Raw genomic sequence first — 25496 nt, 5'->3', positions numbered from 1 at the left:
TTTTAGCCCACTCATACACTCGAGTCTGCAAAATTGTTTCTTCCCCAAACTGTGCGTGGAGCCATCTCAAAATTTCAGAAGGTTTGCTGCCCTCTTTTGCGAGAAAGACGTGTGCACCTCTTGCTCCTCATGGTGTACTGAAGCAGTCCAGCTTTTCATCGTTCGTGCACGAAAACGCCTTCTCCAGACACCCGTACCAATATCCTGGCAAAGCCCTGCCTCAGAATTTTTACTAACAGCAGCGGTACATTCAAATTTCCGTTTATATTTGATCTGCCCTTTTATGATGGCATAACTGCACCCTATGGTCAAGACATCTACTGAATATGTATAGCAGCTCCGCATTGGGTACACTGTTCCTGTACGTCGCGCTGCAGGTGGCATGAAACATGCGTCCCCTTGCCCCTCTCCTATGATGTGATAACACCGTAGGCACAGGCCCTCTCACCTGTGTTTTCCCGTTGCCTATACTCTCTCTTCTGCTTTAGTCTACTCAAAAGGTGGTCCGAAGATTAATGCCATATTCAAGAACAAATTTGTGGCTGAAGTTCTGTACCTTACGTAAAGTCCACTTGATTTATGTTCAAATCATACGGTACCGGCTTTCATAGCTGATGTCAGCTTTGAAGCTTTGATCTTCTTTCAGGATTTTCTTTCTTTGTATCTGTCACAGTTAGTTAGGACTTGTTAGTCCTCTCTTACACTTAACCCCGTAACTGTACAGTAATAATTATGTAAACGACAAAATATTTAAAAAACTCATTTGAATAATAATATGCTATATGTTCAACATAAGAACCCCTTTAAACTAATATGTACATACCATTATTCAAGCTACTAATATACAGAGATTAATGAAAATAGTCAAATTGCATGCAGCGTATCATTAATTCATTCATCACAATTCACACCATTAGTTCATGCATCTAAAAGGTACTTTCTGTATGAAAACTTGAATAACTCTAAAAATTTCAGGGTGCAGCTATTGTTTGGAGCAGAGTTCCGTAATGTTCAGTGCTCTCCCCAGAAATTTTCATCAGCCGGGTGGCAGGAATAAGTAGCCGTGCTGGGAATTCTACTTAAAAAATGACATCTCAATTATCCCCCTCAGGGCATTAACAATAATATCAGACATGTAAACATTAACTACAAAATTGAACTTGTAGTGTTATTATCACGGACGAGACACAAGAGTTTTGAACTAGTGTTCTACTGCTTGATCATAATCATGTAACTCCGGGGCTTATCACTAGGTTGCTGTGGAGTGCCGTACTGGTTTGTAACGTTGTACGGAATCAAGTGCTCGTATGCGATTCCATGCGAATCCTAACACCATTCGCATACGACACTATGCGATAGTCAAGTTACTCATTTAAACTCCAATGTAATTGATGCTGTTTTGCTGACAATCATGAACATTATTAAATAAACAGTTTTACATTATTTATGTTTTAATTTGGAACACCCAACGACTCGAATACCAGTACGTATTCATATTATGTAACTAGCATATGTCTAGGTTATGTTAGACGGGCGGTCTGGAAAAACGGCAGGGCCCATTAAAAAGGTCCTGGGGAGAACGCTGTAGTTCTCGTTCCGGTAAATGAACAGTTATGGATGGTACTAGGAATGGTCCGCCTAGACCAAGAGTCTCTCTCCAGCAATGTGTACGTTGCTCTCCTGAATTAGAGTTCTAAGCTCGTCAGAGTGGGCTGGTACAGACTGAATTTGTATGAATGCAGATCCAGGTATGCAGTTCAGTCTCAAATATTTTCACTAGCATGTTACAAAGCAATGGTAGCGAAGGGGACAAATATGGTGAGGGTGGGCAAAGGGGAAAAGCGGTCCACTGTCTAGCTGAAGCTCATTGGTGCACCAGAGGAAGGTATAATGGTACTCCGCAATAAGACCATTCGTCAGGAGAGAAAGCATACTTCTTACCTTGGAATCTCTGTATATGAATCACCAACTTATCCTTGCACTCAAAACACGCACATTTAGTATAAAAATTAACTTAAATAAGGCACACGCAATAGAACATAAACCTGTCCTTAGGGTAATACAACAGCCATAGTTGATTGATTAGTTCATACCTGCACCATGAACTTGCAGAACGGAATCTATTCAGCTGGTGTATTTATAAATTTCTTTTGCCTTCTCTCTGCATTAAAATGACTCCCATCTTGTGACCAAGCTTGCCTTCCCGCACATTGCCTGACTTTGTGTAACATCTCCATCCTCTTCTAAGTAAACTACTTGGTTACTAACGGCGGAGTACCCTTTAGAGCATGTTTAGCACATAAGACTGCTTCATGTTTAGGGTACCTAACATAGATTACTATTATGGGTCTCTCTCCATTAGCCACTGCGTCTGCCACTGTCCCCTTCATGACCACCAAGTGACAAAGAAGGATGAAGTGGTTTCATATACAGAAAAGAATTTCAGAAGCATGTCACGGAGGACGAGAAAGGATGAGAGTGAGAAATGGAGGTTGAAAATTTGGGTAATAAAATAAAAATAGACCTCTCATATGATCATTCCTGCTTGACCTCCATTGGTCAGTTGTTCCTTTCAGACCCAGCCAAACAATTTTAGACTGTAAGCATTGCTTCATTATCTATCCTCACTTTGCCATTAATTTCAATATTCAGTATGTTGACGAACTGTGCTGTTTAGTCAATGCTGTCTGGTGTTGAAAATTCTGCTTAATCTCTTCCATCACAGCAGTTAATCATTCTCAGGTCCATTTTCACCAACGTGAGTAAAAGCTTTTATCTTGGTTTAAAGCTAAGAAAACTAACATCTCAGGTAACGGGTATTATCTCGGTTTAAAATTTTATTGGAGATAGGTTGGCCAGTAAAACAGGAAATCTAAGATAATAGTCCTTCAAAATGACAGCTTGTAGATGACTGGAATATTTAACTGGAAGAGAAAATCATGATGACAAGGAATATGACCAAGATTATGCAATAAAACGTCCTAGATGTATAAAAAGAACGCGCTACGTACTTTGAGGACTACAATGACACTCATTTCGAAACACATGTTAGGTTATCTAAAGCTTCGACTGTGTCATTGTTACCCATGACCGAACATAATCTGGAATTCCCAACATACAGGTAGGCCTAAAATGAATTCTCGATTGTAGCTTATATCTTGTACGGCACACAACTGGGTGATTTGTTTTTGTGACAAATTTTGCCTTCTTTTTTTTTTTTTGTGAAATATACAATGTGTAGGGCATCATTTTTCTTATTCTATGTGATGTTAATGCTTTCTGCCACCAAATACAAAAACAATTCCTTCACTTAAAACATAGTACAGTGAAATCTCTGAATGCAAGTAACTTGGTCTACTGGTGTTTTGCAAGACAAGCAAACATTTTAAATAAATTGTAACTTGATAAGCATGTGAGATTCCGCAATATGACCATCGTGTGCCTAAGTTTCCCCTCCCCTCTGGCTCTCTCCTTCCTGGGCGAGCGTGTATAATAATCTCCCACGCTGGACTTCAGTTGGCATGCCTCGCTCGCACAGTCATCACCATTGCAAGAGACTATCCTTATTTTTCTGTATTGAAAGTCTATCTAAAGGAGAAACTATAAAACTTTTGTATCCACCTATTCAATACATTAAAAGCAATTATAAAATTAGGATCTCATCCTTATTTTATTGCTTAAATATTAAAACATAGGACATGTTTCGTTCATATTTTGAACATCTTCAGCCATAAATGGTTATAAAATTGATGTTGTTTACAAAATTATTAATAGAGTGAAATCAAAACTGGCCACAAACCTTATTCTGATAAAAACTGAAAAACCAAAATTTGCAACATTTGCATTCACCAACCTAGCAGTATATCAAATCACGAATCCGATCAAAAAAACGACAAGTTAATATTTCATTTAGAACTCAAAATACAAATAGAAATATATTTTTTAAGCATAATAGTGTAAATTTACGCAACAACAATTACCAAAGTTCAGGAATCTATAAGCTGATTTGCTCGGAATGTGGTTTTTCTTATGTTGGCCAAACTGGAAGAAATTTTATAACTGGATATTTGGAACATGTAAACGCTGCTAAACATAATAAATTCACCGCTATGAGTAACCATACGCAAGGAAAAGGGACACCATTTTACTACAAATAGAAAAAGATTTAAAAATAATCAGAAAAGTCGACAAATGAAAATTAATGAATGAGCTGGAGAATATACATATCCACTTCAATAGAGATAGACCTGAACGATGAAATAGAAATAAAAAATCCATTAATAGCACAAATACCGAAATTAATACAAACTTTTAAACTCGATAGAACAAAATTTGCACGTAATTTTATCCCGGATAATAAAGAGCCAGTCCACGAATACACAAACCTCTCCCTACACAACTTCTAAACATACCCCTCCACGAATCGTGCCGTTTGCTAGAACGTCGCCCTCTGTTACCTCCCCTCCCAATGCCCCATAGATATGGAGACACGTGTACAACACGAGGACCACAAGTAGAAGAACAAGCAGAAGTCAAACAGCTGAGTGCACTAGAGTAAATACAGGCAGGAGGAGAAAGAGTAAGTGCTGATCCTTCAATGTTGGTTTCTTTAACTTTTAAATCATTCGGCATATTCTCACAAAAATAACTTTCCTGTTACAGATATATCAACAGACTTTCTTACGTTAACTTTGATGAAATTACCATTTGCATGCCACCAAAGTTTGTTCATCACCAATTGAGAGAGTTTGCCCTATTTTACATTGGTCAAGACTACAAGCAATTTGTGAATTTGACAAATTTTGAAGTTAAATATTTCCTAACCTATAATCAGCAGCGCACATCTGTTTTGTTGCTTTTATGGACGAATAGTATAATATTGAAGCCTAACCTCAGCTGTTTTGAGTGTATTAATATTCCAGTTCCATACACTATAAAATGTGAAAAGTTATGCCAGTTGTAACAAAATGTTTGAGTGTGTATACAACAAATAATTTGAAAACATTAAGCAATTTCAAAAGATTGTAAATGTATTGACGTATTTTAAATATTAGAATAAGGTTTTAAAGTTTGAAACTAAATTATTATTTTCAATAAGACGACGTAATGTACGAACGTTTTAATATTAAAGAGGTTTTTCAAAGCTAATTAAGGATAAGTTTGTCAAAGGTAAGTGTAAGTTCTAAAAATGTTATCATTTAATTTTGTAAGAATATGTATGGCTCAAGATGTTCAAAATATGAACGAAACATGTCCTATGTTTTAATATTTAAGCAATAAAATAAGGATGAGATCCTAATTTTGTAATTGCTTTTAATGTATTGAATAGGTGGATACAAAAGTTGTATTGTTTGTCCTTTAGTCAACACCATACAAGTATACATGTTCTGTTTCTTTCATTAGTGTTATAACTGTACTGCAACGATGGGCCCAGGGAACGAAAAGAAGCTGAAAAGGAATTTGGTCGGAAGAAGGAGATGATTACGATGGAAGTTAAGGAGAAGATCAAAAAGCATGTACGATGTACGCGAGTGCCTGATATCACTGGAATTTTTAACAAGTCTACGTCAACGATTTGCACAGTATTAAAGAAGAAAGAAGAAATAAGAGGTAGATGCAGCAAAAGAAGTCACAAGAGTATCAAAGCAATGGCCACGTGTTCTGGAAGATGTAGAAAAGTTGCTTCTCGTTTGGATAAATGATAAGCAATTAGGAGGCGCTACTGTGACCGAGAATTTAATCTGCGAGAAGGCAAAGACCTTTTATGCCAACCTCATAAGTAAATTAGCATGTAGTACATGTACGTCAACAGAAATCGAAGAAAGCTTCAAAGCCAGCAGAGGATGGTTTGATAACTTTAAGAGGAATAGTGAAACCCAGTGTTGTGAGTACGGGGAGGCTTCTAGTTCGGATGCTAAGGCAGCTGAGGCATTCACTGCTGAGTTTCAGAAATTCATTGTTACAAAGTGTTACCTGCAACCGCAAGTTTTTAACTGCGATGAAAGCAGGACTTCTTTGGAAAAAGGTGCCGACGAGGACCTACATTACAGCAAAAGAGAATTCAGTGCCCGGTCACAAGCCCACGAAAGACCATTTATCCCTGTTATGGTGTGCTAATGCAAGCATGGATTTAAAAGTAAAGACCCTGCTTGTGTATCATTCCGAAAATCCACAAGCCTTCAAGAAATGCAAGGTGCAGAAGATCCAGTTAAATTTTATGTGGAGGTCCAACACTAAGGCTTGGGGTCACTCGTATTTTCTTTTTTTTGAATGGATGAAAGAGGTCTTTCTTCCCTTAGTGAAGAAATACCTTTGAGAAAATAATATGCCACTCAAAGTCTTGCGGGAATGGAGGAGCGGAAAGGAACTGGCCGCTCTACCATACGTAAACTCCGGCTCAGGCACACCTCTGCAGAGGTTCAGACCTGCCTTCGTGCAGAATACACTCTTACCTTACCAAAGTCTTGCTAGTTATGGACAATGCTGCTGCTGATCCCACAGGCCATGAGGATGACTTACTGGAGGAATTAAAAGTTCATTAAGTTTATGTTCCTTCCTCCCAACACTGCTCCTGCCTATGGATCAGCAAGTGATTTCAAACTTTAAGAAGCTATACACCAAAGCACTATTCCAGCGATGTTTCGGAGTGACCGAAGGAACAAACCTTACCCTTCGAGAATTTTGGAGAAATCATTTCCACATCGTGAACTGCCTGAAGATCATCGATAAAGCCTGGGATGGGGTCACCAAGAGAACTCGCACTTCAGCTTGGGGAAAGCTGTGGCCTGACTGTGTCCTTTGACGTGACTGAGGGGATTGTTGGTGAAAATGAGCCACCAATTGTCGATAGAATTGTGTCCTTAGGGAAGACCATGGGGCTGGAGGTGAATTGACTCATAAGTTAAAAGAAAGTATAAAATGGTTCAACCTTTCAATACTATTAAAATAAGAAATGTAAGTTTACATTCCTATTTAATTAAAATTGGTACTGGTTTCGACCAGTAGTTTTGGTTATCATAAGCCGATCACAAATAGGTGTAAAACAATGCACAGATACATAAATTGCGAAGTATACATAATTCTTTAGGTTGCTGATAGTGGAGCATTAAAATCTTTAGGGAGTACTGTGTGTTGAAAGATGAACAGGTCATGAAGTTTGTGCATTTTATGAAGCACTATAACACTCAATATTCATCAGCTGCAGTTTATAAGGCACTGTACAATTTTAAGGATACTGCGTGTCTATCATGAACGTTAGTAAGACATAATCATTAGAGAGCACTGTACGGGAAGAAGTCCGTAATCAAATATGTATCCAAATATAATACTGAGCAAATTCTTGAAGAGTTCAATTGCAGTTTGAGACACCGTATAATCTTAGGGAATAGCACTGCCTGTCGTATTTCCAAAAATGAAGTCACCGATCAAATACGCAAATGTACTACGGAGCAAGATCTTGAAGAGTAGATCGGCACTGTGTTTCCAAAAGTTATTCCCTAAAATTATACAGGGCACTGTATTTACAAAAGTTATCCCCTAAAATTATACAGTGTCTCATAAACTGCAATTGAAGTTTTTTAGACCTTTTTTGAATTCATTTTTGCACTGCTTTGCTGATTGGCTGATGATGGCACTTCAAATGTGTTGAAACTGGTCCCAAATGAACAGGTTGTAACCTCTATTTGGTTCAACTTAACAACGGAGTATTGAAAGGTGGATCCTTCCTTCTGTTTAATATTGTATATTTTTCTATTCAATACGGAACAATCCTGAAATTTTTAACTTTAAATGATGGACCTGCATCGCGAACAACAGGAGGAGGTTACGGAGGAGATCTCGTCCGGAGAAGAGGAGGAGGAAAAGTCGATGGAATCTCTCACTTCAACTGAGATTCGGGAGAAGTGCAAAATGTGGGAAACAATGAAAAATTATGTAGAAAAACACTGCCCAAATAAGGCTGTACCAGTGCGAGCAATGAATCAATCACTACTGATCTGCATTCAGGGCTGTCGCCCAGGTGGTGGATTGCCTATCTGTTGTTTTCCTAGCCTTTTTTTAAAAGATTCCAAATAAATTGGAATATTATTGAACATTTCCCTTGGTAAGTTGTTCCAACCCTAACTCCCCGTCCTATAAACGAATATTTGCCCCAATTTGTCCTCTTGAATTCCAACTTTATCTTCATATTGTGATCTTTCCTACTTTTAAAGACACCACTCAAACTTATTTGTCTACTGATGTCCTCCCACACCATCTCTCCTCTGACAGCTCGGAACATACCATTTAATTGAGCAGCTTGTCTTCTTTCTCCCAAATTTTCCCAGCCCAAACTTTGGAACATTTTTGTAACGCTACTCTTTTGTCGGAAATCACCCAGACCAAAACGAGCTGCTTTTCTTTGGATTTTTTCCATTTCTTGAATCGAGTAATTCTGGTGAGGGTCCCATACACTGGAACCATACTCTAGTTGGGGGTCTTACCAGAGACTTGTATGCCCTCTCCTTTACATCCTTACTACAACCCCTAAATACCCTCATAACCATGTGCAGAGATCTGTACCCTTTATTAACAATCATATGTATGTGATTACCCCAATGAAGGTCTTTTCTTATATTAACACCTTGGCACTTACAATGATCCCCAAAACTAACTTTCACCCCATCAACGTAGTAATTAAAACTGAGAGGACTTTTCCTATTTGTGAAAATCACAACCTGACTTTAGTTAACCCCGTTTATCATACCATTTCCACCGTCCATCTCACAACACTATCGAGAATCTGTTCAATTGCAATGTGCAATGTCACATTTTCGTGAAATCCTCGGAAAGAAGCAAAGGCAACAGTCAGTGGACAGGATCTTCGTTAAAGTTGAATAAAAAGAAACTAATTCCAGTGAGTCCACAGCTAGCAGTGATTCAGTTAGTGATATTCGTACTACACAGTAACTCTTCTCATGGCTTTTCCAAAGTCTCCCTCACACCAACAATGATTCTATTGTAAAGTAAAGTGCAGTTTAATTTGTTTTACGTTGTATTTTGTTTTAGAAATGTTATGCGAATAAATATTTTTGTGTTGTGGATGAATCATCCACGTTTCAATTGTTTCTTATGGGAAAATTTGCATACGAGCGCTTTGGATTACAAGCATGTTGCCGAAATTAATTATGCTCGTAATCCAAGATTCTACTGTATTAGGTTTCTTCTGTCGTTTCTGGTTAATAGTGTATATAATGTGACTAAAAACTTGTTTATATACTGATAGCGACAGCAGCAAGTAGTAATTTGTTTTGCGTGCATTAGTATGAAAAATTTAAGGTTCAAATTCAGAGTGAAACGAAAACTTGGTTTTGGTAAACAGAGATAATAAAGTCTACGGTGAGTACAGAAGCGAGTGTCATCAGAGATAATGATATCAGAGTTTTTGAAATCTAGGATAACAGCATAAGTATCTGAAGTCAGTGAATACGGGCCTCAATCACAAGCATGTGCGTTAAGTTTTCATTGTGTACGTTGTTCAATGTATCGAGAAAAAGAAAAGAAAGATTAGTCTTCATATTTTGTGTTTTGAAGTAGCAAGAATCACTTAGATATGTGAGATGGTGTTTCAGAGAAATACCTTAGTTTCCTCTTTGTTTGCAGGGTCACCTCCATCGCTGACCGCTTGAATGTTGAGTTTGCTCTGATCCATAAAGAGCGCAAGAAGGCTAATGAAGTTGCAGCCATGGTCTTGGTAGGAGACGTCAAGGACAGGGTGGCTATCCTAGTGGACGATATGGCTGATACCTGTGGTACCATCTGTCATGCAGCTGAAAAGTGAGTACAGCTTTTTTTACCCTCTTCCTTTGATCGATTCCCGAGGTTCATGATTGCTGCTTGTACTTCATTAGCACCCTTTTGAAGAAAATGTACGATGATTATTTATTTATTTATTTATTTATTTATTTATTTATTTATTTATTTATTCATTCTTGTTTCATTGAAGCCCTTGAGCCAGGTGGTTCCTTACTCTGGTGAATTTTCTTCGTAGCCCAGTATTTATTTATTTATTTATTTATTACTGTCATTACTGGACCACGTTTACACCATCCACCAGGTCCTCTCTCTCTCTCTCTCTCTTTCTCTCTCTCTCTCCCCCTTTTCTTTGCACTCCTTTCAGATATTCTTAAGTTTTTTAACTTCTCCTTTGTCGCTCTTCAATGAAGATGTTGCATAACTTGATGAATTTCTCCACTGCATCCCTTATTCCTGCAATTGACTTCCTAAGGGTTGTTTTTTCTTCCCCTGTATATCTTCCTCTGGATCCTCACTCACTCCGTCTTTGTGGAGCTTCTTAAGCCGTAAAGGTCGTGCCTTCCACTTTTCTTGTAGTCTAAGTATTGTGTGCCAGTCTTTTTGGTTTCATCCTTATATTGTGCCCAGAAAATAGTGTTATTTTTGTAATTAATGCCTTTGTTCTAAGAATTGCAGTTACTGCTCTCAAAGGCTCGATTGCAATATTATGCCATCATGTCAATGAACACTAAAGTACAAAGCCTTTTAGTGATTTTAATGAATTTCAAATTCAGTGCACGGTAGCGAGGATGACTATTTGTGGAAAAGATGTCAGCGATGTAAGTTCCTAGGGTGGAACTTCAGATGGCGACAGTGAATTGTTAATGATCTGAGTATTATACTGATTTTATTTACGATTTTTGTGATTATTTTAATAATTGTAAGATGATTGAATTTATATTTGTGGTATATTTGAAGAAAATTAAATAGGTATGAAAGTTTGATTTTAATTTTTTCCGTATTTTGCTGTCTCAAATTTAGGGTGCGGGACTTATTCGGTGGCGGGTGTTATTCGGGATTATACTGTATCTGTTCTGCTGTCTTCGTAAACAACTTTAAAATTAGTCAACTGGGATCTGATGTAAGTTGCGATCCCATAAAATTCATTGATTGCCCCAACAAGACTGTAACCACCTATTTTTCCTCTTCTGAAGAGATCTTCACTGTCATGGTGTGTGTTTTCTGCAGTGCTATCAAATCCACGTTGTTCTCCAGCGTAAGAAGAGACAGATACCGACTTTTTGGTGGTGATATTGATTCTATATTTAAGTAAAAAATGCGGAGATTGTTACCAAGTCTGATCGACGTGTCTTGAAAAGGACTGTTGGTGGACGTAGTATCATCTGCTTGTTGCTGTGTTGCAGTGCCTTCATGGAAGAATCAGACTGTGTACCACTGTTGCCCAGGGAATGTCCGAGCGCCATTGAGCACTCTCCGGGTAGGCTCCTTCCGTGATACGTATGCTGAGTGAAAGGTTAATGCTTGTGGCAGCAAATAGGCGTGTAATTAGGTAACAGTTGTGCTGCGCTGTGTGCATGTGCTGGGCTCGTAGCCTAGGGGCCTATTGGAGCAATTCGTTTTTTTTAGTTTGTGTTACTTTTGGTAACGGGCGTTCTGTTCTCTTGTAATGAATGTACAGGGCCAATAGATGTTTATTGTTGTAAGGTGCTTCAGTTATGTTTTTGTAAATATTTTGCTAACTTAGAATAAAGGACAGATGAGTTTATGGATGGATAACTCCCTAACCTCGGTTGACCTCGCTTCCCTTCAGGGTATGTTCCTTTATCCTCGGCCCTAATGCTAGTACCTTCTCAGGTGGAGTGGAAGCGTACTGGGCCTATAACCCAGAGGTCCGTGGATTGTAACCATGTTTTGCTACCATCCGAGAAGATACTAGCATTAGGGCCGAAGAAAAAGGAACCTACCCAGAGGGGAAGCGAGGTGAACGGAGGTTAGGGAGTTATTCATCTGTAAACTCATCTGTCCTTTAATCTAAGTTAGCAAAATATTTACAAAACATAACTGAAGCACCTTACAACAATAAACCTTTATTGGGACCGTACATTCATTACAAGAGAACAGAGCGTCTATTACCAGAAGTAATAAAAATGAAATGGCGTATGGCTCTTAGTGCCGGGAGTGTCGGAGGACATGTTTGGCTTGGCAGATGCAGATCTTTTGATTTGACGTCCGTAGGCAACCTGCGCATCGTGCTGAGAATGAGATAATGAAGAAGACGACACATGCACCCAGCCCCGGTGCCAGCGTAATTAACCAATGATGGTTAAAATTCCCAACCCTGCCGGGAATCTAATCCAGTACCCCTGCAACCAAAGGCCAGCACACTAACCATTTAGCCATGGAGCCAGACACCGTAAGTAATATATAAAGTAATACAAATTATGAAAATTGAACGGCTTTCGACAGTCCCCTGGGCGTGTTACATACTATCCACTTCATATCCGTATCGACTATAAGATCCAATTAATTGAAGGAACAAGAATCCACCTGATCGATACTTTCACTTTTTTGATTCTTGTTCCTTCAATTAATTGGAGTCCCCTGGGCTACGAGCCTGGCACGAGCACACACAGAAGCACAACTCTTACCCAGTTACATGCCCATTCACTGCCACAAGCATTAACCTTTCACTCGACATACACTCACCCCTTACACTCCGATGCTCGCAGCTCGGCACCCTCGGGTTCGAAAGGAACCCCAAAATAGATGCTCAGACAGAGTGATGAAATAATAATGATCCTCATCTGCTGGACACAACCAGCCTCCAACACTGCGCTTGAGAAGGAAAAGGGGAGGAACAGGAGGGAGAATAACCAATATTGAAACAGAAAATCGCATACCAATAAGATAATCTTAAATCATAGCTAGAGGCATGATTTTTTCACATTAATTTTTCAACGATTTCGCGAAAAGGATAATACTAATTTTCGCATTATTTTGCAAAATAGATATTGCCGTATCGCTTTAATGAAATTCTAAAATTTTTCGTTAAAGGTTTCATTACTATCACTGATCGTTGATTGTGGAGGTTTAATTGATAGACTGTACATACCTGGTACATACTTTTGAAGCCATTTTCGGACTGCAGGGTCATCTACATTCTCCAGCGGGATATTGGCTTCGAGCAGCATCGCTGTTGTTTTGTGAATATGTTCTATTTTTTCACTCTTAGCTTTCTTTTGCATATCTAATGAGAGTTATGTTGTTGCCCGCTGTTTCACTGTTCGAGTGCTAAATTAACGTTCTGAATGTTCTTTATTTTTAAAACAATGTTTTGAGACAGTATCTTTTTTCTCCCACTCGATGCGAACATTAAAAAATTTACACATTAAAATATTGCTTTCCTAAATGTATAAACCTTCACTCCAAACTGTTTAGCTCTGCTGTGCACCGTAACACTTGTCGAACGACCCATCTTCGCTACTGTCTGTGGTCACTTTCTTGATTTCACCTGACCGCGAAGCCGAAAAACACCAGTCAATTGTGCTGCTTGTAGACGTCATTAGGGATTCCAGGATTGCACAATGCCATGAGGAAACAGGCTGGGGTGGCATTGCCAGCCACCACAAGAACAACATTCCAAACATTTCGCTTGGAGCCAACCCCTTTTCCTTGATGCCATGTCTTAAAGAGATCTTCCAGAACATTAATGATAACATATTTCGTCCCTGTTGATGAATCTTTCTTCGCTTTTCCTCTTCTTTTCATGTGTAATCTTGGAACAAAATGTCAAGTTCGTTATTCACTACACATTTCGCTGTAATATCGCGCTTATCGCGAAATAATTGAATTTCGCTTTAAAATGACCTTATCGCTTTAATTCGCGAACATAATATCCATATTTTCTTAACCAGAAACAAATGATTCGTAATGATATCGCAAAATCGCTTCAAGATATTTTTTGTTGCGTTTATCGTTAATGCGAAAAAATCATGCCTCTTATCATAGCGCAGGCACACTTCAGGTGACTGTAAGCATCTTTTGAGTCTAAGAGAATAAGTCGAAGTTTCTTGTTACACAGTTTTTTAAAATAACAAATGAAAAACCTCTGACACCAGAGAGCTCATTTGGAGTGAGGGCATATGACTCTGTTCTTAAGCAGGTCCCTTGATCTCATTCCATAGTAGGCTATCTGCTGACAAAGTTTCACCCTCTCCATATTTCATTGCACTCAGACGCCTAGGTTACCCACGGTTGTCTAATAGAAAGATACAAACATGTCAGCCGACACTCGTGGCAAAAAGCCATACGATGAATAAATACAGTTCTTACCAGCAAACTCGTACATCAGTCTATTAACCATTTTACATTAAATTTTCTTGACAGGTTGCAATGTAATGTGCAAGTTAAAACTAATCTTTACTACAGATTTGACTGGGCAAGTTGGCTGTTCGGTTAGAGGCGCACAGCTTGCATCTGGGAGATAGTGGGTTCGAACCCCACTGTTGGCAGCCCTGAGGTGATTTTCTGTGGTTTCCCATTTTCACACCAGGGAAATGCTGGGGCTGTGCCTTAAGGCCACGGCCGCTTCCTTCCCACTCCTACGCCTTCCCTATCCCATCTTTGCCATAATACCTATCTGTGTCAGTGCGACGTAAAGCAAATAGAAAAAACAGGTTTGGATATCTTCTATCATGGATCGAAAGAAGGAATTTCTTAATATGGTTTTCATAAGATATTACAGTTCAAAATTGTAGAATGAACTTTTTAAAATGTTGATACCCCATGTTTTCACTTACAGATCCTTCTTACCGCACCTTCCAAGTGTAATTTTGTAATTGTTTCCAGTCCACCCAATTAATCGACTTTTAAATAATAGTTACTTTGAACTATTCCTTTTTGTTGTTGTTTTAAATTGCTCCAACACAGATAGGTCTTATGATGATGATGATGATGATGATGATGATAGGACAGCTAGAACTGAGCAGAAAGTGATTATGACCTTAATTAAGGTACAGATTAAGGTGCCCATCTTATACTGAATTTATTTTATATTGGTTTATATTTATGTATTTTTTTAATTACCAGGTTGCTGGAGGCAGGAGCAACTAAAGTGTATGCTATCCTCACTCACGGTATCTTCTCTGGACCTGCCATCTCTAGGATCAACTATGCATGTTTCGAGGCAGTCGTTGTGACCAATACCATTCCTCAAGAGCAGCACATGAAAGACTGCCCAAAGATCCAGGTATGTTAGGAAAGATATTGAAAGGATTGTTAGTATGAAAGTATATTTTTCATATTTCTTTCACTTCCGCTATATCACTCACGTTTTCAATGTCGGGTGATACAGGAAATATTAGATTAGGAAATGAAGTCTGGAAGGAAGTACTGTAGATCAGTATTGTTACTTGTGTAGTAAGATAACGATGGCAGAAGTAAGGACGACATAAAATGCAGACTAGCACATGCAAGGAAAGCCTTAAGAAATTATCTTACTCAAACATTGATATAGGATTTAGAAAGATGTTTTCGAAGACTTTCTTCTGGGCTGTGGCATTGTATCCAAGTCAAGCTTGGACTGTAACTAGCTCGGAGAGGAAAGAATATAGAAACTTTCAAATTATGTTGTTCCAGAAGAATGCTGAAGGTGAGATGGCTAGATCGAATTATGAATCAAGAGATACTGAATCGAACTGTTGAGAGGAGATCGATTTGTTTAAATTTCATGAGAAGAAGCGATAGGATACATCTTAAGACACCCAGGACTTGTTCAATTGGTTTTTGAGGGAAGTGTAGACAGCAAGAACAGAAGGGGTAGAAGGTATGAAAATGACAAGCAAATTAAAGCAGATGTTGGATGTATTAACATAGAAATGAAAATGTTAGCACAGGATAAGGTGGCATAGAAACTGCACCAAACCATACTGTAGATGGATGACAAAACAACAACAACAAGGATAGTTGTACAAAGTAAACTGCAATTCATTGCTGCACGTGAATTCATTCAAAATTAGTATTTTGTAATACATATAAAGACAAACTGTAGCCACATAGCACTTCCCCCTCTCCACTAAACACAGTTGTTCCCTGCTCCACCTTCCCCTACGAATATGTTTGTGTTAGCAAGCCACAATCAAGGCCGGTGACATGAAATCAGTCCAGACTTTAATTTGGCAAATCGTCTTTTATTATTTTGAGTTCATTTCAAACTATTCCTTTTTCAATCAGTATTCATTGCATTTTGTATTCTTCATCTTTGAGCAGTCTTCAGATAAAGGCCTGTTTTATGTACTTTGTAAGTTTGTGTTTAACCTATTATTTTCTGAAGGATTTTTGAACCTTACATTTTAAACTAATTTTTTACATTTTATAATGCATTTTCTTAATTTTTAAGTCATTTAATAGTCATCTTAAAGACAGTTTTTCAATATTCTTTAAATATCCAGTGTGTAGAGTACTTTCGTTGTAAGGCAGTATTTCTGAATTTAAAAAAAAAAAAAGTAAATAGTGAGCAAATGTCTTTTAAGCCTACGTATATAGTTGAACCTAGATTATACGTTCCCAGAAACTGTCCCACGCGCATCCTAATGAAGTCACATTGTAAAAATCCTGCATTATCTGTTCCTCGAAGAAACGATTTTCCTAATCAGTCGTCCAGAAATTTCAGTCCCATCAACGCTAAATCCTTGATAAAGCGTTTTTCAAGAAACTGTATCGCACAAAAGGTCCTCTACGGCATACTTATGGATCATGGTGTTAACATCCCGTCATTGAAAAAATTAGAGCAAGTCCTTTACTGGAAAAGCGATTGGCGGTGAACTTGCACAAGGGACCATCTTAGCCTTGCATTCGGGTGTTATTGTTAAAGAATCTGTGGAAATCATAAAGTAGAGAGTGGCCACAAGGAGACATCTCTACTTGAAGATGAAACGAGTTTCGTCAAATGTTCGTACTTGTAAAACTTTATGTCCAGGGTTAGATTTTAAAAAAGATTTTTTCGCTGAGCAGGTTTTTGGGACTTCCCTCACGCACTGTAGGCCTATAGTCACTTTCAGCAGGAATTGAAACTTCTCCTTAATACAAATTTAGTATTTTAATATTATCGTATACGATCGTTATCGAGACCAGAAGAGATGTTGCACCTTACATACGTATACCCACGAGAGGTTTTGGGATTACCTATTACTATTTTGGTCCTAATGTAAGACAGGCAATTTTATGTTTTAATGTTAAAATGTTATAAATACCGCAGTTGTTTTATTTGCACATGTTACATGTAAAAAGTCTGTATTATTTCCCACTCGTACTGACTTGTTCTCCAGGGATGATTGTCACATGATTTTCCATCAAATCATCATCATCATCATCATCAGTAGTGATGAAGTGAATGCTTTGGTATTTGCAGATGATGTGGTGATTTGGGGAAAGGGAGAAAAGGAAGTACAAAGGAGACTGGACATTTGGAATGGAAATCTGAAGGAGTTGGGAATGGTAATTAGTAAAAAGAAAACTGTAGTCATTTATAAAAAAGAAGCCAAGTGAACATAGATGGTGAACGGTTAGAGAATGTAGAACAATTTACATATCTGGGTAGCATTATTAAAAAGTAATTAAATCAATCCTGAAATTATTAAGACTAAGTAAAGGTACAACATTTTATCATCAAGTCAGAGAGCTTTTATGGGATGACAAAGTATCCAAGAGAACGAAATTAACATTATGTAAACAGTATTTCATACCAGTTGTAACATACAGACTAGAAACACTGGTAATTAATAACAGACAAGATAGTAAGATCCAAGCAGTGGAAATTAAGTTTTTAAGAACATCGGTAAAAAGACAAGAGACAGAATTCGAAATATTAAAATTGGAGAAGAGCTATAGATAGAACCGTTAGTACAGAACATACAGAAAGCAAGACTGAAATTGTTCGGAGATGTAAAAAGAACGTGAAAGGAACGGGTAGCAAGAAGGGAATTGGAAAGAGAAGTTAACGGAAAGAGACCAGTTGGAAGACAGAAGAAGGTGGATGGATCAGATTTGGAAGGACATTAGAGAAGCTGGATTGGATCTGGCGGAAATAATGGAGCAGGAAAAGTGGAAGGACAGAAAGGAGTGGAGGAGGCTTGTTAACCACACCTGGGCGACTGGAGTGAGATGATGATGATGATGACTGACTTGTACAGTGAGCACGCTTTCCAGATGAGCTTAAGGTCACGAATAACTGTAACTTCTGAAATTCTGATATTTTTTCTCTTTCCAATTTGATCGTGATTAGTGACTGACAGAATTGAATATAATGCATTCGAGGACTTTTGAACTTACATTCGAAACGATATTCTTGAGTTCAACATATCCTTCAAAAGTCAATGTAAGCCTAATTTACTCGTTACAAGATATCTAGAAACTGACTACGAACAGTATACCGGTGACCAAATTACAATGGAAGACGGAAAAAAAGGAATTTTGCCATCCTGATAGGCAATTTTGTATCTAATATGCTTTATTTTATTAGATTAGAGAATTAAACACTACTTGGCTTGGAGTTATTCGATTTTTTGAAGAGTTTGGCCCATCAAAATTGCTGAACTGAAAGAAGTTTTCACAGGAAAATGAATGTAAAATTTTGAGATTTTAAATTTGCTTATAGGAAATTAATGTTTGCAACTGGCCCCGCAGTCTCAGTTGCCTGCCTCGCGCCTGGAGGGACGGGTTCAATTCCCGCCAGTTCTCGCATTTTTACCTGGATATGAGGACTGTCTCCAGGTCCACTCAACCTACAATTGCTTTTAATTGAAGAGCTATCTACTGGTGAGATGCCGACCCTGGTCTAGAGAGTACCGGGAGAGTTGGCCGTGCGGTTAGGGCTGCGCAGCTGTGAGCTGGCATCTGGCAGATAGCGGGTTCAAACCCCACTGTCAGCAGCCCTGAAGATGGATTTCTGTGGTTTTCCATTTTCACACCAGGCAAATGCTGGGGCTATACCTTAAGGCCACGGTCGCTTCCTTCCCATTCCTAGGCCTTTCCTGTTCCGTCGTCGCCATAAGACCTATCTGTGTCTGAGTGACGTAAAGCAAATGGAAAAAGAAATAGAAATGGTCTGGAGAGCCAGGAATAATGGCCGAGAGGCTTTGTCACAACTGACCACGCATAATCACGTAATCTGCAGGTCTTCGGACTGAGCTGCGGTCGCTTGGTAGGCAAAGGCCCATTGGGGTTGTAGTGTGGTTTGGTAAGATTATAATTATACATATTTCATTTTTGTGACGTTTAGCCAAATTGTTGATGGTTCATTTGTTGCTGGAAACCCCGCATATTTTAAGATTTTCAGGCACGAAATTAGGATGCGGGTTTTATTTGCGTCAAGGTTGCCAACACGCTCCTGGCTCACCTAGTTTTCAATGCTGAGTGTACAGTTATGCTTTGTGCAACCATAGATGGAAGAAAACTGTCCCCACATGTCATTTGAACGGAAAGACTTTTGATTCTAAACTGACTTTACATTTTTGAGATAGTACTGTATTTTAGAGTAATTTAAATTCAATATTTCTACGTGTCTCGATAGAACACATCTTCCGGAACATGCAGGGGTAGCTTTCCGCACTTTCACTCACTTCGGTGTGTGTAGTGTGTTTCACAGTTTACATTTTTACGAGATGTCAGATCGAGATCTTCTGTATTATCAAGGATGCAATGAAATGAGTAGGCAAAGTACAGAAACTGACGGCTACACTAGGTGTAAATTGTTCTCACTCAATTTATCAGACCCTGCACTCAATATCAATTTGACCAATATTTGAGTTTAACGGCATTATGGTGACTAAGGAAATAATTCCTTACAATGTTAGAGTATTAGCGTCATAATTAGGTATGGTCCGTTATTGGACATTATAAATTTTCCAGCTAACTCATTGCTGGTTGCCAGCATTTTGCCCCAGTGTGCTAAGTTGGGCTCTTCAGTTGGTAAATAGCGCACCCACCAAGACGCATGGCTAGTGCATAGGAGGCCACTGCATAGGCTACAAGTAGCTTAGCAGAAAAAAATATGTGTACTGTTGTTTGGCATAGCTATGCTGCTGTTCAGAAGATTGTGCCTTGCTTCTTTTAAGTGACTTACCTTCTACTACTGAATTTTACAGTGCCTATCCCCGACCCTGCCGGGAATCAAACCCGGGACCCCTGTGACCAAAGGCCAGCACGCTATCCATTTAGCCATGGAGCCGGACATTTGTGTACTTACTGCTGCATACAGTACCAGAATGCGTATCCTTTATGATTGTTATACTGCGTTAAAATAGACCTCTGCAGAAATGAACGCCCTAGTTGGTTGTTGACATGTATTTGCAGAATGGAAAAGACTCGTGGTTGGCTATTCGCATACTTGGTACAAACAACATTCAGCTCCGACTACCTGTAGCCTACGACAAGCTGCTCGCCACACAATACGGGGCATCACTCTCGAGATCGCGCGAGAAACATTACCTGCGCTGGTCTCCAGAAATCTTGAGACCCCTTCTCAAACTGCCCATCGCTATCTAATACACAAGGAAAAGTGATTAAAAGTAACTTCATAGAATTTGAGGATGTTCTTACAGGACGAATCCTGTCTTCCTTTCACTGAGGGTTTTTTTTTTAATTTTTTTTTGTTTTTTGTTTAAATTTCTTTTTCTGTTATGTTAAATGTTATATTTTTCATCTTTCGACAGAGCGGAAAAATGTTTAAGTTATTGAGTTATCACTGGAATTGTAAAAAGAAAGCTTCCACTATATAATGTACTGTTTATTAAATATTTCCCAGGGAAGTAAAATAAGTCTGTTCTACAATCATATTTTTGATTGCTTGGCACTTCTTTGATTAGTTCCCTATAACTTCGTTTTTTGTGTATAGATCAGTGTGATTTTTTTTTTCTTTCTCGTTCCAGTGCATTGACGTGTCAATGATGTTCGCAGAAGCTGTCCGAAGAACCCACAATGGAGAATCTGTTTCGTATTTGTTTTCTAATGTACCTTACTGAAACATTGACCTATTCTCCATGTGTATGTTTCTTCATACTGCTGTTGTAGTTGTGACAAGTACTACAGATAAGAGTGTAATAGCAGTTTTTATAAATTATACATCTAAGCCTTAGTGTTTGTGAATCTCTTTTAAAAATGGGTTATTGGATATGCTTGTTGAAGTTGGTGAATTTTACATAAATCTAAGGGATCCTGTTTGAATCAATAGTTCACCTGATTTGAGAGTGCGAGGGCATGCACATTTATGAAACATCGGACAGTATAATGAGACAGGTTATGTTTTGCACGCACTTTCATTCAGGTTAGTATAGGCCTTTGATTCTGTCAGGAATCTATTATAGAATTTCACTTCTTCATCGCAACAGGAAGATTTTTCTAGAGATGTCACAGTTTTATGCAGGCAACATCACTGCCGTTAAGCCTATTAGCCCGCTTGCAGAAAGGTACAATCATTGGGTACAAAGGCTGGCTTAGAGTATTCCTCCAAATCGCTTCACTTCCCACTAATTCTCATTGCAGAAAAATATGCACAACTCTGATTTGTGTACTATAACTGGCTCTCAGGGTTCAAGTTTGCTGTAGTCGTTCCGTTAGTGAGGGTTGGTATTGTTTTTCAATAATCTGGTGGGACCTTTCTTTCTTTTTCAGAAGTATCAAACTAATATACACCTGGATTATACACGTAGCAAATTACTTGGGTGTTAAAATGCATTCAGGAATGCTTTATATGCTAGAAAAGGCTTTTGATTTTTGAAGTGAGATTTTTTAATGAATTTCAAATTCATCCTAAGCAGAAAAATATATAATAATTTTATTATATGATGCTGTTTATTTTATAGCTGTTTATGATTGAGCACCTTGTGCTTACACTGCTCAGTATAATTCGCTGCAGTCTGAATTGTGGGCTTTCCTAATCAAAGTCGACATTTTGAGACTGAGAAGTCGGAGAGTAAGAGGACCTGTTGAGTATTGCAGACGGGAAAAGAAAATTAATTTTACTAATTATTTAATAATTAAATTTCCAAGCCTTCTTTGTTGTTTTAAAAGCTTAAATATTTTGACACAGCCTGCAACCATGAAACTTGAGAATTTGTAACAAGAGGCAGCTTGTACCTTAGATACAATGTCTGTCCCCATGGAAAGTAGAGAAGTTATATATCCTTGGCTAAGCATCTGGTGTAGGACAAGTTTTAATGTGTTTCACTAAAACTCCAAATGGGATGAATGAAGCGTTTGTGTTGCTTTGATGATCACTACATTTATTGGAATGTTATTCCACTACTTAATATTTACAAATGCACTTCATTCTCTGTACATTAATGTCTTAATATTTCTGTGACTGAAAATTGTTTAGAAATTCCATCTAATATATAATCCAGTTTGATAATTTTCCCTTCTACAGAGTATTTTAGAACTGTGCAAGTTACGGTTTTATTCACCTTAACTGCGCGCTACTAGCATCATGTAATAATCGCAAGGAACTTCTGGGGAAACAAAAAGAGACTAAAATATTACATGGCATTAAAGGAGATGCTCAGAATAATGTTCCTGGCCCTCAGCAAATTTTGTCCTATTTGTTAAGACCGGACATGGTGATGCAGAACTTCTTTACTGTACCTATTTGGAAGACGAACATCAGGACCCCTATGAATGAATTTAAACCAACATTCCTTGACACACACAAATACTTATCATTGCAGTTAACAATGAAAATAAGTTCTAATGTAAATATAATTTTTTTAAGCAACTTAGTACGGAGTAAAAACATTCTACAGAAACCACACTGCAAAAATGTGTATCAATACTAGAGGGATTGCTACAATACTAAACTCTTGCAGAAGTCGATGGGTTGATTTACCAGTCTTGCATATTAACATTTCATTACCATTCTCATCTGTAGGCCGCTACAGATAACTGCTACCACGGGAGTGCGTGATGAGGTCAATATACAACTAGGATGAGACTGCCCGGTGGCCACGACCATTAAGACGTCAAGTCTGTATCGTCTTGACACCGTGGCTAGCTGATACTAGTCCCGTTGGTTGAAAAATATTTTACCATCAGATTGTTGACCGTCGCATTCATGCCAAAAACGTAGATTCAATTCCAAACATCCCTGCATTGTTCATATGGAGCCAGGGCAGATGATACTGTTTATGATTTGTATGTTGGATGGTGAAATTAAGCCTTCAGCAGACCCTTCAAGGTTATTCAACTGGAGTAGGTTGTGTGCGGACTCTAAGTTTATTATAATAATAATAATAATAATAATAATAATCAATCTACACCCGCTCATGCAGGTCCCCCATGGATGCAAAATAGAAAGACCTGTACTAGGCGATCCATGCATGTCTTCGGACACCCCTGGCACTTAAAGCTATACACTACATGAATTAAATAAAACTAAGACTGTGCCTACCATGCACAACTTGAAAATAAAGACCGTCTCTATGCCGATTTTCTTGGATGATGTATTGACTGTTACTTGAAAATTTGTAATCATATTCCATAATATTTAGTTTTCCTGTTTAAGCTCAGTTGTTTCTTGAGTGACCTGTGCCTTGTTTTAACATATCCAATAACCTATGTGTATCACAGTGCTGAAATTTAAGATTATTTTTCTTCTAGATCAAAATATTTTCAGTTATTGCTGAGAAATTTGATTTGTTAAATGCTCAATTAATTTGCTTCAGTACAAAGTGTTTCATGCCACTATACTTGCAAGTACCAAAGAATACCTCCATATATTGGTGATAATGCTCCAGCTACATAGATTATACCCTGGCTTTTGGTGGAGTAAATTTCTAGTTATTTTCTATGCTTTAGGAAACTCATATGCCTTAAAGAATTTTGATACCATGTACTAGTGACAGTTCATTGCAGTTACTTCACGGTATTGATCACTTCTTTGTGAAATTAACTGAATAGAATTGCTTTCGATAATTGCACAGATGTTTCAAAATAGTATTCTGAAAGAGGCTTATCCTTGCAAGTGTTGCGGCTGTTATTGTGATTATGTTCTAAGTATTTAACCCACCTAAACAGTTCATTTTAAATGAAACAACTACAATTTTAACATTAAGATTGAAATGTAGAAATATATTTACAATAACTGTTTGCCTCTCAAATGCAATTTGACTGGTTCAAAAGACGAAAAATACTGGATATTACATAAATATAAAAACATACAATTTATCAACTAAACCACTGTATACTATGAGTTATTTTTATGAATGCTGCAGGATTTAAGAATTTCAGGAAGGATTGTTTGGTATAAATTAGAAAAATTTAGAAGAATGATCTGTTGTAGTTTACCCCTGGAATTAATGTAAGATATTTTAAGAGAAACATCGAGGAAAATAAACATATACTTTTTTTGTATGTTTGTTTTTTCTTTGGGTGTCTAGAGGTTATTTGATATTCTGAGAACAGTGGATTTTTCCGTAAAATGATCACATCCCTGAGACTAGAGAAATAAATATATGAGGTTATTCCAAAAAAAAAAAAAGGTTTGCCAATCTGTTGCATTAAGAATTATAAATTTCATTCTAATTGGTCCATATTGAACTGAGATTACATATGATTTATTCAAAATTACTGTGTTGAATAGGTGGGAAAGCTAATTTTTTAATGCGGATGTTTACATTACATTATAATATGGTACTAGTTTCGACCCTACTTGGAGTCAAATCAAATCAAAATCTCTTTATTTGCAAATGAGGTGTCTACCTCGGTGGCAAATGGTACACTAAAATACATTATTGTCAAGCACTAAATATTACGTTAACAAGAGAAGAAAATTTTCCTATAATACAATATTACGGTATACAATTTACGCTAACAATGTTTTCTATTAAACACACAGCTCACCCTTAATAAATTTATATTGTTTACAAAATTCTACTTATAATATCTCCTGTACTACTTACAAATATAGTCAACTGATATACTATACGCGCACTTTTTCTTGAGCCCGGAGCTCCCTAGTGCTGAATCGGTAGACGTCGGTTATCTTCGACATCCATATCGGCAACCTTTGAAACACAAACTGTGAATCACTTATTCATCGCTGTGCGACATCTGGCGTACACTTTACAAACTAGTACAGTTGTTGTTTACACAGCAAAGCCAAACTATATAATTCATGCTAGTAACAAGATTCGCATTGAGAAATGTTATATAATGTTAAATAATGTATGTGTGACACAATTGTTGACGTAAGATAATAAATGTTTAGAAAATTCATATCGATCGATCATATTATCGATTCAATTCAGATTTCATTTCCATCCAGTTGGCAGTATAACCGGAACTGGCAACACTCCCTCCTTGCTCCTCACCCCGTAAAAATCGGGCTCAAGATAAAGTGCGCGTATAGTACAGTATGTGGAATTACTTCAAATGATACTATACAACTGGTATAAGATTAAACTTTACATTGCATTTATTTATTTACTTTTTTTTTTTTTTTACCCATTCTGGATCCTAAGTAGCATAACGACCTGCTGCATCTTAACCAGAGCCCCTTTTGCCACCACTTTTCAGAGTTCCTGAAGGGCCTTCACAGCTACTGTAGCGGTCCCAGGGCCCTCGAAGTCCCCACTGTACTTCACCCCTACAGGCAGTCCCCTACTTTGGCTGTCCAAACATCATCAGCCGTGAGTACTCCTTTGCACAATTAAGTC

General features: G+C 37.9%; 1 protein-coding gene across 5 annotated transcripts in view; it reads left to right on the top strand.

Annotated features, from left to right (window-relative positions):
- Prps (phosphoribosyl pyrophosphate synthetase) overlaps positions 1-24192 on the top strand; it is a 58715-nt gene extending 34523 nt beyond the window's left edge. For 4 of the 5 annotated variants that reach the window (XM_067156587.2, XM_067156586.2, XM_067156585.2 and 1 more), the window contains 3 exons: positions 9640-9813; positions 14881-15040; positions 20718-24192. In XM_067156587.2, coding sequence (XP_067012688.1) covers positions 9640-9813; positions 14881-15040; positions 20718-20810 — 427 coding nt within the window. In that variant the 3' untranslated portion in view covers positions 20811-24192. Of the gene's footprint in view, positions 1-9639; positions 9814-14880; positions 15041-17200; positions 17259-20717 lie in introns of those variants that run through there. The other variant, XM_068229905.1, reaches the window with a different exon arrangement.
- The last annotated feature ends 1304 nt before the right edge of the window (positions 24193-25496 follow it).

This window comes from Anabrus simplex, chromosome 12 (assembly GCF_040414725.1).
Source record: "Anabrus simplex isolate iqAnaSimp1 chromosome 12, ASM4041472v1, whole genome shotgun sequence".
NCBI classification, from domain to species: domain Eukaryota; kingdom Metazoa; phylum Arthropoda; class Insecta; order Orthoptera; family Tettigoniidae; genus Anabrus; species Anabrus simplex.
The sequence above is the reverse complement of the archived record's forward strand: the minus strand, read 5'-3'. Positions and strand labels throughout refer to the sequence as shown.